Source organism: Ammospiza nelsoni, chromosome 6 (genome assembly GCF_027579445.1).
Source record: "Ammospiza nelsoni isolate bAmmNel1 chromosome 6, bAmmNel1.pri, whole genome shotgun sequence".
In the NCBI taxonomy this organism is placed as follows: Eukaryota; Metazoa; Chordata; class Aves; order Passeriformes; family Passerellidae; genus Ammospiza; species Ammospiza nelsoni.
Genome location: NC_080638.1, coordinates 6,858,921 through 6,871,643, shown reverse-complemented (window position 1 = coordinate 6,871,643; position 12,723 = coordinate 6,858,921). Strand labels below are relative to the sequence as shown.

The window sequence follows — 12,723 nt, the reverse complement described above, 5'->3', positions numbered from 1 at the left end:
CGGCACGGACAGGTGCAGCCCTCGGGCCGCCCGAGGCCCTGCGCAGCCCGGGCTCAGCTCCAGCCTCCTCCTCCTGCCCTGGCCAGCCGCTTCACCCGCGCTCCACCATCACCCCCGGGCCTGCACAAAGACAGGCCCGCGCCCGCCGGGCCGCGCACCGAGGGAGCGCAGCGGAGCCGAGCCAGGCCAGGCCGGGCCGGGCCTCCTCCACTCCCTCCTGGGGCGGCGCCGGTGCCCCGGGCCTCCTGCCCGCCGCCGCCGCCTCCATCTCCCGCCTCACCTCCTTGGGGACGAGCTGGTTCTCCTCGCTGGGCACCATGGCCGGCGGCGCGGCGCGGATCCCGCAGCAGGCTGAACCGAGCGCCGTCGTCAGCAGCAGCGGGAGGCGGGGGGACGCCCGCGGCTCATCCTCCCCCTTCTTCTCCTCCTCCTGCTCCTCTTCTTCTTCTTCCTCTTCCACCTCCTCCTCCTCCTCTTCCTCCGCTTCCACCTCCTCCGCTCCCGCGGGCAGCGCCGCGGCCCCGCCCCGCCGCCAATCCATGGCAAAATGGCCGCCGGCGCGGGTCTCGCGAGAGCCGCCCCACCCCGGGCTCGCTGCGTTCCGCCGCGCTCATCGCGCTCGGCCCGGCCGCGGCGGGTCCCGCTCCCGGCCCTGCTGCCGCTGCCCGGCCCGGCCGAGCCGCGCGGTGTTCACCGAGCACGAGGAGCGGTGTCGGAGCCGCAACGCGGAACCTCCGTGGGCGGCCGGGCCAGAGCTGCCCCGCGCACGGGTTATTCGTGGCGCCGGGATAACTCCGTCACGTTATCCTGCTCTGGGGAGCGCCGTGGGGCCTGCGGGGGAGCAGGGAGGCAATAAATGGAGTGGGCGCCGTCTGCGGGCTTATTTAGGGAAAGACTGCACGTGCCGCGGGGGTGTTCGCTCATGGGGTGGCCTGGATGATCTCAGAGCTGTTTGCTAAACTGATTGAGGCCGCGCAAATGCAGCGGCGGGAGGCAAGCGGGCAGGGAGCGCGCCGGGGCCACTGCCCCAGCTGCGGCTCGGGGCTCGTCGGCACATGGCCGGGGGCGCGCTCGGAGCCGGGCCGGCCGGGGGCGCTGAGGGAGCGGGGCTCGGGGCCGGCCGGGGGCGCTGAGGGAGCGGGGCTCGGGGCCGGCCGGGGGCGCTGAGGGAGCGGGGCTCGGGGCCGGCCGGGGGCGCTCAGGGAGCGGGGCTCGGGGCCGGCCGGGGGCGCTGAGGGAGCGGGGCTCGGGGCCGGCCGGGGGCGCTCAGGGAGCGGGGCTCGGGGCCGGCCGGGGGCGCTCAGGGAGCGGGGCTCGGGGGCGCTCAGGGAGCGGGGCTCGGGGGCGCTCAGGGAGCGGGGCTCGCGGGCAGTCTCGGAGCTCGTCGGCACCCGGCCATGGGCGCGCTCGGAGCGCCAGGCCCCGCCACACGAGCTCCGTGCCCTCGCAGCTCCCCGGCCGCCCCTGGCGGACACCGGAGGCTCTCTCCGTGCGATTCCCTCGCCCCGTTACGGTGCTGGTGCCAGCTGGAGGGGACGCGTAAGCACAGCCCGCTCCCGCTGGCATGCGAGCCCGTACTGATGCCCAGTTGTTCCTTGAAGTCATGCGATGGAGTTCAGCATGTGCTCGCTGTAAATCCAATGTTGATAGCTCGTTTTCAAACGGAGTACAAGGCTGTTTCTGTGGCATTGCTTAATTGTTGGGTTTTGTCCACAACAAGCTGAACTATATCTGGTTTTTTGTGCCACCTAAAACACGCTAAAAGCCAAAATACTAGAATGACTAAAACGCACACTTAGAGGGAAAGTAGTTGATGTCTACTTCACTGCAAAATAGTTTGTAAGTGAAAAGCATTCTACTTGGCTAATGAACGATGCTGTTTTGTAGCTGTACATTTCTGCACAACTGTTTTTCTTATTATGTTAGTGTCCTCTTGTGGAAAAATGCAGTACTGAGCATAGGTTTTGGTTGGTGTCCATGAAGTTTTGGAGTTGGGGTAATTTTTGAAACCCATTGTACTGGAGGCTACTGAAGATTTGATAAAGTTGAATGATCTCATTTTGCTTTTCATGTTCAAAGTGTGTAACTTGTCAGCTTCCTCTGCTTTCTCATAGATAAGTGGCAGCTTTTAGAATTAGGATATGTTGGTAGTGTTTCTATTCCTATAGTATATTAATGCTTCAAAAAAAGGCTTCAAAATGGTAATTTCTGTAAACATCATCAGTGGTTTTATTTTCATCTTTTAAGTGTGCTGTGGAAATGCTATATTTCTGGCTTTGTTGGGGTTTGTTTGTTTTTTCTTAAATTTTTGCTCCTTGAATTAAACACAGAAATCCTCTCATTGAAAAACTTAAAGCAGTTTTTAAGTATATTTCTGTTTTGCATTATGTAACTTAATGGGTTCAAGTTATTTATCTTGTAAAGGTCAGAGGGTTCTTTGGCACAGGAGCTCTTGCCCTGTGGGTTTGGAACATGTTGCACCTGAAAGCCCCTCATCTTAGACCTTTGAGCTCTATTATGATAAAATCAAGTACTGAGACAGGAACCTGTGAGTCCCTTGCTGTTAATGTTACTTCATGTTAGCACGGGGTTTTGTAGAGCTGCCCCCCTACAAGAGGAAGAAAAATATCTAAAATAGTAGGGGTTTTGATAGGAAAGGCAGTGTGAAATGAATGAACTCCTGTAATTGTGAAAAGAGGTGTTTTACTCATGCTTATCAGCTGTGTTGTGCATTAAAAGGTTTGGGATTTAGTTGGGGTTTTATTGAGAGCTTTGTCAGGCAAGGGCTCCGTTTTTGTGGAGCTTAGCAAAACGAGGTGCTGATCGTTAAATGGTATTCTTGAGCAGAACTGGGAAGCAAATAACAACACTGAATATTAGAAACAATTCTTTCTTGTGAGCATCTAGGTATGAGAAAAGGTGCAGGAGTGAGAAACGATCAAGATGTGTAGCTACCTGAAGGAGCTCAGCTGCCTGGTGATCTCCAGTTGCCCAGAGGTGCCCAGAGGCCCAGGAGATGAATGAGCAGGTGCTCGAGTTGAAGAGCCAGAACAGAGCCAAGCTTCCAGTGCAAGGGATCCAAGCACTGGGGCAAAACTGTGTGTGTCTTACTGTCTGCTGTAATTCCCCCTCTCCCCCACTCACACCCCACAAAACCTCTCAGACTTGGAGGATTCTTCCTCTGGGTTGTAAGGAATCCAGAATTCAGGGACAAGAAGCTTTCAGAGATGTTACTTTGGAAAGTTCTTTTGACTCTCTAAAATGTGATGATCTTACATGTTTGTTTTTGCTGCCGTTTGTGCATATCAAGGGAAAAAGCTGCACAACTCAATGACTTTTTGAAATATATTGTTCTATTACAATAAAGAGGTAGCTACCATAAATATGTGCCTGCTAGAGTTGCTTTTTTAATAAATACTTTGTTAGATCCTCCACTCAGCCTTTAAAACTGTGCAAACGTCCAGTGTAGCATGTGTGCATAAAACATCTTTAATGGAGTAATAATCTCTAGTTAATAATTAAATCTCCAGGAGCTTTTGTAATTTGTGGATGCTACAACATTTAATCTCCTTATGTGAGACTTCTTAAAGAGGAATATTCAGTATTTGAGTTTCACTAAGAGAATCCTGGCCTTACATAAAGGCTCATTTAATACAGCACAGGTTTAACTTGTTATTAATGTTGAAGGAGAAAAACTGATGCCTCAGACTGCAGTTGATTCTGGATTTGCAGGTACAGGTAAATTTGTTGGGCTGTTGATTGTCAGACTTGCTCAGACACATTAATGAGAGTCACAAATGCTGCAGTGTGTCTGTTTTCAGTACAATGCTTGTCACACTAATATATGCACTGGAATAATGGAAATACAGTTATGCAATGTCAATGTGCTGAAGGAAATAGAAAACCTCTATTTTAAAGGATGCCGAACTTGTAAATTAGTCTGTAGGAATGGGATACCTCCTTAAAGATTGTGCACTTATCATTCCTCCTTGTCTGTAAGGACTCACTGAATCTTGTCCCACGATTTGACAAATAATTAATAAAGTTTTGAAGAAAGTTCTGAGAATGAAATGGAGTGCTGCTATCTAGCTCTTTCCTATGTGCAGTTAGATGCTGTAAACTGATGTCTTTCCCAAAGGAATGTTAGCATGTTAGCCTACCTCTTTGAAATGGAAAGAGGATTGTGTGGATTGATGCCATGGATTTGGGATGTCTTCTCTGAAACTCCTGGTTTTGGTTTTTCAAATAGGCCGTCGGTGGGACATCCATGGCCTGTTTGAGAGGTGGACCCAACTTGCTTGGTTTTTTTCTGTATTGTCCTGTTAAAAACACCCAACCAAAAAAGCTACAAAAAACCTCCTTCCCACCAACCAACTAAAAAAACCCCAAAAAATCCCCCAATTCTCAAAACCCCTAAAGCTGAAGTTTGCAGTCCTTGGCAAGGTGCTGCCATTTCCCCCAAATGTCCCAGCCCTGGCAGTGTTCACTCAGAGCTCGTCTGCACTGTCAGCACTCTCAGAAAATACAGCTCAAGGCCTCTTCCCTTTTCAATCTTTGGCAATTCCACATCTGCTGATAGAAGAGATGTGTGAAAGTTCAGGATATCACAGTCCAGCAGGTCATTGCACTGCTGATTTACTTTGCAGTTTGAGCCTCAAGTCACTTTTCCCCAGTTGCACAGCAAAATTTGGAGTATTTCTCTGAAAATCTGCCTGTACCATCCAGTCCTTTCAACAAGGAAAGTTAAAAACATAATCAGTAAATTCAGCCCTTAAATGGATGGAGGGGAGAACTAATAGGAAGAATAAATAGAATTAGTAGAAGTAAAAAAGAGAAAATTATGGAACTCAGCATCTTTAAATGCCCTTTTAACTAGATAATAAGCTCTTTGATTTTAGCTCCTTAAGTATGAAACAGATCAATAAAAGGCTAAAGAGCAAATAAGGTCTTTGAAAAAAGAACACTAATTATTTTTAATTATTCTGTATCTATTAAAATGCTTCTATATTTCAGTATTGTAGACTGTTTCTTGAATGTGTTAAGTACTTGAATCAAGACAGTAAAGATAAAAAATTTTAAAATTATTTTCTATTATATGTATTTTAAAACCCCAATATAGACTTTTATGTTTGAAGATTAATATTTTGAAGCAGAATTTTGGAAAGTAAAGAATTAATTTGAAAGAGTTGAGAATGGTAGGGAAAATTAAACCATTAAATGGGAGACATACTATGGAAAAAGTATTATTTTGCTTTAGAGGGACCAATGTTGCAGGTCTTGTGGTTGTAATAGGTAGATAAGCAGCCCTCTGAAGTGAAACATCATGAGATTAAGGAAAGAAAATGTTTATGTTCAGTGCTAAACATTGTGTTCTGCAGTTCCTAAGCAGTGTTTTCTGCCATAATCTTTATGAACAGGCAAGTGCTTTTCTCTCCTCTGGCATGGTATTTCATGCCAACATCTTTTTGATCAAAACCAATAGGGGATTAGTTTAATTAATTATAAATCAGCAGCCTAGATTCATTAACATTTTTGTTAAAGATTATCTTATTACTCTACTTTCAAGACACCAAGTGTTCAGATACTGGCTTAGGAAGTTAGTTGTCTTTTCCATGATAGCACTAATCTTATGTATGAATTCCCACAAGAGTTTGGAACTCAAATGACAGTTGTAAAAAGAAGTAGAAGTACTACAGAGAGTTTTGCAGGACTGTGTATTCCTTTATTAACACTGAATTCTTTTACCAGCTTGGCTTAAAATTTTCAGCATTGTGGTTTTGCCTTTCTTCCCCTGAAGGACACTAACAGAAAACTTCAGAACCTGGGAAATAGAATTGCCTGAGCCTTCCCTGCTGCTTGCAGTTAACAGGAAAATATGGAGGCGTCAGGAAAATGTAATTATTTTTCCACAATTCTTCTGAAATCTGAATTGCATAAGTGAACTGTCTGTCTGCAGATACAGATATTGCCCATGGGAAAGCAAGAAGGAAGGAGGGCTGCCTTGAATTCATACCATGACAATAAACTAGTCATCAAAATGGTTCAGTTACTTGGGAGGTTCAAAAAGAGCTCGCTGTGCCACAGCCAGTGTATTTAAAAGCACTGAGTTAACACTTGCTGCATGTGAGGAATTGCTGTTGCAGAGTCAGCCTGGGACACAAAGGCAGCAGTAAACAAGAGGCTGTCATGTGCAAAAGGAACAGAGCAGCCTGGATTCAGCGTGCCCTCGGTACTCAGGAGCTCTCAGTATGGAAACTCGAGGTATTTCTAGCTGCCCTTGGCTCCTGGGGAATTTCATAGTTGGGGTTTGCACCAGGGGCTCCCAGTGACCCTTCAGATTACATCTGGTGACGTGTAATATTCCCAGTGAGTGCTAATTATGCTGCTTGCAGCTCTTTGGGCAAGCAGGAAGTGGTTTCCCATCCTCAGCATGCCCTAGCACATACAGAACATTCCATCCTCCCAGAGCTGGGTTCCTAGGTGGCCTTACCCTGCATCAAAGTTGTTTTCTTCACCTTTTCTTTCTAAGGTGTCGTGATAATCAGTGTAAAGACACCTCACAGCTGCCTGGGCTCCACCCCATCCCCTCACTGAGAAGAGGGAAGAAAAGGCACCTTTAGAATGTCTCAAATCCCATGGCATGGAGTGCCAGGACAGTAGGTGCAGCAGGATTTGGTGTCATGTGCCTTGGGCGTGGGCAGTGCCCAGCAGTGCAGACCTGCCAGCCTCTTGACTGGGCAGGGCTGGAGGGCAGGTGGGGACTGTCACCATCTCCCCATTTCTGCTGGATTGGTGCTTCCTCTCAGTGCTGACACCACTCTCTGCTTTGCTCTGTGCTCTCAGATAACTTCATTCCGCTGGTGGTGGGAGGAACTTTGTACTTTGAGGAGTGCTGGGCTGGACCTGGTTATTTCCTAGCTGGTTTAGGATCTCTGATGGGACAGGAGGTGCTTTTCATCTTCCCTCATTCCTCATGCCAGGGCTTGGAGCAGGCTGTGCTGGGACCTTGCTAAAGCAGCTTTTGGGCAGTCTCTGCATAGCTGGTGGGAGCCTTGGTCTAAAACCAGCTGCTGGCTCTGCAGCTCTCCAAGCTCAACCTTGTCCTTGTTTTGCAACGTGCTGTGTGTGTCCTGAACATCTGCAGCCTTCTGGGGCTTTAAGGGCCACTCTGCTGTGGGGCTTGCTGAGCTCTTTCTTGCATTAATTAACGTAGCTTTACCTTTGGCAGCAGCAAAGGGAGCTGCCAGAGGTCTTACATAGCATTTCAAATGTCAGCTGCCAGAAAACACCAGCTGCCAGCACCGGAGCTCTGGCAGGGGGAATGTTGTCACAGGACAAGTGCAGGGAATGCCAGTGTGGACACAGCATGAGTCAGCCAGGGCAGGGACTTGTGTACAGAGTATCCTGACGTTGGTGAAATGCCCTTTGAAATGTCTCTCTCACTGGTGCTGCTTTGGTCACAGACACGGAAATGCTCCTGGGTGTTGTGGCTTGTACTCAGCCCTGACTGTCAGCAGCTGTCAGAGTGTGGGGTGTGCACTGATCCCGTGGTGCTGGGAGTCTCTCTTCTGGCTGGAAGAGTAGAGCAAAGCATGGGTGGTAAGAGTGTTGAGAGAATGTAATTTCTGAAATTTTTGTCACATGTATCTGAATTTTAATTCTTTTTAATGGATTCTTCTTCTTTCAAATTTGTAATTTATTTGTAATTTATCTGTTGATTGAACTGAATTAACATGAGATAAATAAAAAAAAAAGTTGTAACTACTGTTCTTGCTTGTCATCATTGCCTTTGTGAATAGATGTGTCTGGAGAGCAGTTGTTTCTTCAACATTTGGATTAGAAGGCTTGGCTGCAGAATTGGAATCTTGTGTTGGCTGTTAGTATGGGAAATAGATTTCTTTCAATATTGTTAGTTATTTGCAGTGAATTGTGCTGGCTATTTTAAGTTAGATGCATACCCATTTACCTCTCACCTGTAGTTTAAACCAGGCTTCTTAATTGGGCCTGTTGGATGTAAGCACATCTTGCAGAGGTATCCACATAAGTTCCAGGTAATGTGGACTGAATCCAAATCCTCTCCTGAGATTTAAGTCTTCAGCAGAGCATTCTTTTCTATGCAGTAGTTAAAGGAAGAGGGGCTCCTTGGGGTTTTGGGGTGGCTGGTTACTAATATGCAACCATTAGCTGCATGGGGTGTGCATCCATGGAATGCAGGGGGGCATGAATCAGCAGGGTCTCAGTGCCAGGCTCAGAGATGTAATCATAGGCTAGCCACTGCAGTATTTACCACAGTGCTTTACATATGGAATTAATCTGTGTCCTTCCTTGTGCTGGAAACGTGCTTCTTTGCATAGAAGCTACCTTTGTGTACCTTATGGGAGCAAAAGATTTATGTTAAGCAGCCCAGACCAATTTTAAATTCTTACATGTACTAGAGCTGTGCTTTTGATACCACCAGCAATGCAAATACTTAGAGGGAGCCAGATTCCAGTCTTGCTGATGGGAATGCTCTTTACTAGGTTTAGTGTAATCTTACATCAACTGTTTGATGTTCTAGGTTTGTTTCTGCCTACAAGAAAACTTGCACACACAGTAAAGCTCCCATCCTGCTCTGCATCCCAGACCTGGGCTGTAAGGCAGGTTTGTCCTTTTGAAGTCTGGCAGGGTTCCCAAATGGGGAAAATGCAAGCCTCAGACTGTCAGAAACTTTTTATCCCTACTGCTCAAGAAGTTATAAACAAAGATAATCAAAGCAGATGTATTTGTCTTTTAGGGGTTTTATCTCTTCTGACCTCTGAATTCTAAGAAAAATGAAAGCATGATGATGACATACTTTTCTAACTGCAGATTTTCTGCTAATACCCTGATCATTCCTCAGTCTGTTCTTCCTTATGTTATGGCTACTCCCTTAGTCTCTTCCTTCAGAGACAGGCTGAAAGTGTAGTTTGTCTTTTGTTAATCTGCTTTTTGTATCTCCATGCTATTCACTGTCATGTATTTGAATTTACCCAGGATGGCACTAATGCAGTACACATTTCAGGCATGGAGAGGTTAATGAAGCTTGGGCTGACTGCCTCATGATAACACCCATATTCCTGGCAGCCTGGGGATGGTGGTTCCTGTCACATCCAAGGACTTTTTTCCTCTTTGATTTCCACATTTCTGTTCAGCCAAAGTAGATTTAACAGGGTCTTCAGGGGAGTCCTTTTGTACAGTCCTTGGCTGTAACAGCACTTTGAAAACTGAAAGGGCAGCTTTTTGTGACAGGTAATGAAACCAAAAATTCCTATGTTGAAATGAACAGAAATAATATTCATACAAAGGTGTTTTGAAGATGCTTTTGTGATTTAATTTTTGGAAATAAATTTATGGCATAAGAAATGCTTCTCAAAGCCTCACTGCTAATCTGATTCTGGTCCTTTGGCTGCTTAAACCATGGCACTACCTCAGGATGAAATATTTAACTGTTTTTTTTCTTTTTAATTGAGGAAGGGGAAAACTGAAAGCACCAAGAATTAAAGTGGACATGCAATTTTTAAAAATCTTTAATCAAAGTGATTATTTATTGAGATTCCAGAGTAGTTACTAGTGCTGCTCTGGCTATTTTAATTCCATCATATGACTGAGAATGGTGCCACTCAGTTTACTTGGATTGCTTAATGCCATTTTTCTGGGCACTGTTGTGTTGTAAAACAGTAGTTGGGGAAGGTGGTGTTTCAACCAGAGTTAGTTTGGTACTAATATGCAGTGTGGAGAAATCTGGTTAAAACTGCAATAGCTGGGGGACATTCACAGGCAGAACTAGAGAGAGAGATATGAAATACAAACCCAAGGCACTTTCTTCTACCTCATCTGTCTAAAGCCTTGAGGCTTGAGGGTGAGAAGTTTGATTTTGAATACAAGGTTATGTTTAGTCCTGTTGTTCCCTTGACTGTTTGCTGCAGTACATCACAGCAGTCTGTAATTTATTGTTTAGGTACATGAGATGTTCAGTGTTGCTGCAGCTTTGAGTCTTGGAAATAGCTGAGGTTTATGATTTGGAATATCCCCTTAGATTTCATTAGCAATTTTGCTTTTTCTTCCATTTCTAAAAGGGAAGTCCCTTTGCCTATTTGCATTATTTATTTCTACTTAGCAAACATCTGAGTCCACACTGTCACAGCTGGAATAGTTGAGCTTAGAGTTTTGTATCAAGTATACAAATCCTGAGATAATTAGAGTAGTGATGAGTGCTGCTACCCAGAGAAGGAAATTTCTGGTTTTCAAAACTGAGAGTAACTCAGACAGTCTCTTCTGCCATAAACTGGGTGTATCTGTACATTAGAAGAAGTTAGATATTAGAATCCTTTTGTGAAATGTTAACTGCAGCTTGATGTTTTTTCTTCTTTGAATTTATAACGTGCCTTGATGTCATTAAAGGAACCAGCAACCCAAGGTTTTCTGGAGAGCACAGTTAGACCTTCCTCTACCACTGTGCTAAGAGGTTTGAGGTGAACAGATTCACATTCCTTAGGGTCTGCAGCGAGACTATTTTAAATCTAATAGCGTGCTCTAACAGCATATTTAGCTATGTTTCCTTGTGCTCAGTGAGCACGTGAAAAGAAGATGGAAATTTCAAATGTGGGAAGTGTGGGAACAGCATCACATAGATGCATGTGAACATTAGTCTTTGCCATGCATGATGCCACTTATGACACTTCAAATTTTGCAAATTACTGTATATACTGGAGTTTTTTTCACAATAATTTCAAGACTTCTCTCTTTTCCTAAGCTCTCCCAGTTAAACCTGGAAGAAGGAACTAAACTTGCTTAAGTTATGTAAATTTGAAGGTTAACGTGATGATAAAGAACCCCCCAGAAATGGATGTGGCAAGGTGAAAGGCAAATCCAAAAAGTTTGGAAAATAATGAGAGACAAAGTGAAAAAGAGAGAGAGTGAAATGTGACCTCTACAGATGAAATCTGTGTCCCTGGGAAAATGCATGGATAGCAATGATGGTGATCATAGAAGGAATCAGCATCTTGAAAAGAACAAGCAGGACACTGTCCAGCTGCTTTTTTTGTATTGTTTTTGTACCCTAAGACATTCTGGGAAGAACCAAAACATTTTCCCAGGTGCTTTTATAGGACAGAAAGCAAAAGCAACAAAGCTACTTCCTGATACTGCATTAGACAGTGACAATTGAGAAAGCTTGGTTAAAAAAATATATTATAAAAACGCTAAAACTTTAATATCAAGTGAAATAAATCAATGTCTGTGTCCTTTCTATTTCACAATAGTCTTGTTGCTGAGAAGCTGAGCCTAATATAAGGCACACAGAGGCAGCTGTAGGTGTGGGACACCTTCAGCCAGGAGCTCTGTGGCTCTGCTGGGAGCTGCTTTGGGGCTGCAATTGGAGAGAGCTTTGAGGAGAGCAGGAAATTGCATAAGGACTCTCTGTTGGTTGTTTACTGGGAGCCAGTGGCACTGGGATAAACATCTGTGCACAGCACAGTGTCCCTTTTGTCATCCAGCCTGACAGCACTGGCAATGGGAGCTGGGAGCTCAGGGCCTGCATTCAGGGAAGCCCATGGGGTAAGGGAGTTTGTCACTGAGAGGAATAGCAGATTTGTCTTTCCAAACAACCTTGCAGGTAAAACTAGACTGGGAGAATAAAAGAAACAACGGGAAGGATTCCACTGGTTGATGAATGGAAAAAGATATTTGCTTTTACAAATAAGCTTTAGGTTTGCTGAGAAATGAAATTAGGCATTGAAAGATGAAAAAAAACAATGGGGAAGACAAACTCCTAAATTCTGTAAGAATTCAAAATTAAATGGAGGGTTATCTGTTAGAGGGAAATCTCTGGTATCAGGTGTTTTGGGAAGTCTGTGCCTCTCAAGTACCTCTGAAATGGGGAATGAGAGAAGGGAAATATGGGAAATTGGGATAAAAAGGAGGCAGCATCCTCCAAAAATCTGAGAGATCCCAGGGAAATGCCCCACGGCCTCTCCCTTTATATGAATAAAGCAAAAGGACTCCTCTGCCTCCTTTTTGGACATAAACCTCTGGCATTTGTGGATTAATTTTCCTAACATCACAGACCCTTGGGAACAGGGTAAATGTGGTGCTTTGGAGCAGAGACCAGAGCTTTTTAAACCCAGAAGCTGCTTCTGCCAGTATTTTTATTTATTCAGTAAGCTAACTTTAATAGACACACATAGAAGTTGAAAGCCCTGCCCACTGCCCTTACCTCTCCATTCCCCGATGATGTAGAAGTATTTTACAAATTTTCCTAAGGTTCTTTGAGCAGAGAAATGTGTGGTGAAGAGAGTCAGGTTTCTTAGCCTGACAGTGAGATGGGGAGGAGGAATTTCCCAGCAAGGGAGTGAGCAATGCAAGCAGAGACCATCCACAGTTCTTCAGCCTCAAGAGAATGAGCAATGCAAGCAGAGACCATCCACAGTTTTTCCCTACTCCTCCTGAAGCAGGGGAATACCTGCAGGCTGACTCAGCCAGCTGGCCTCCCTTTGCCTTGCACAATTAGAGGTGATGATAATGAGTGCTTTCCCCACTAGGAGATGCTGGTAACATTTCCACGTATTTTCTAAGCATGTGTAAATATTTGGACCAATTAAACATCTTCCTGCAGGTGTAGTGTTGTCACAGGAAAGGGAAAATTGTGATTTCACCAAGTAATAAATATTTAATGTTATGATCAGATGCTGCTACATTAATCTTGTT

General features: G+C 45.3%; 1 protein-coding gene across 5 annotated transcripts in view; it reads right to left on the bottom strand.

The window, feature by feature from the left end:
• Positions 1-491, bottom strand: part of USP47 (ubiquitin specific peptidase 47) — a 51,731-nt gene extending 51,240 nt beyond the window's left edge. For 4 of the 5 annotated variants that reach the window (XM_059473746.1, XM_059473748.1, XM_059473747.1 and 1 more), the window contains exon 1: positions 281-491. In XM_059473746.1, coding sequence (XP_059329729.1) covers positions 281-319 — 39 coding nt within the window. In that variant the 5' untranslated portion in view covers positions 320-491. The remainder of the gene's footprint in view (positions 1-280) is intronic. The other variant, XM_059473749.1, reaches the window with a different exon arrangement.
• Between the last annotated feature and the right edge of the window lie 12,232 nt (positions 492-12,723).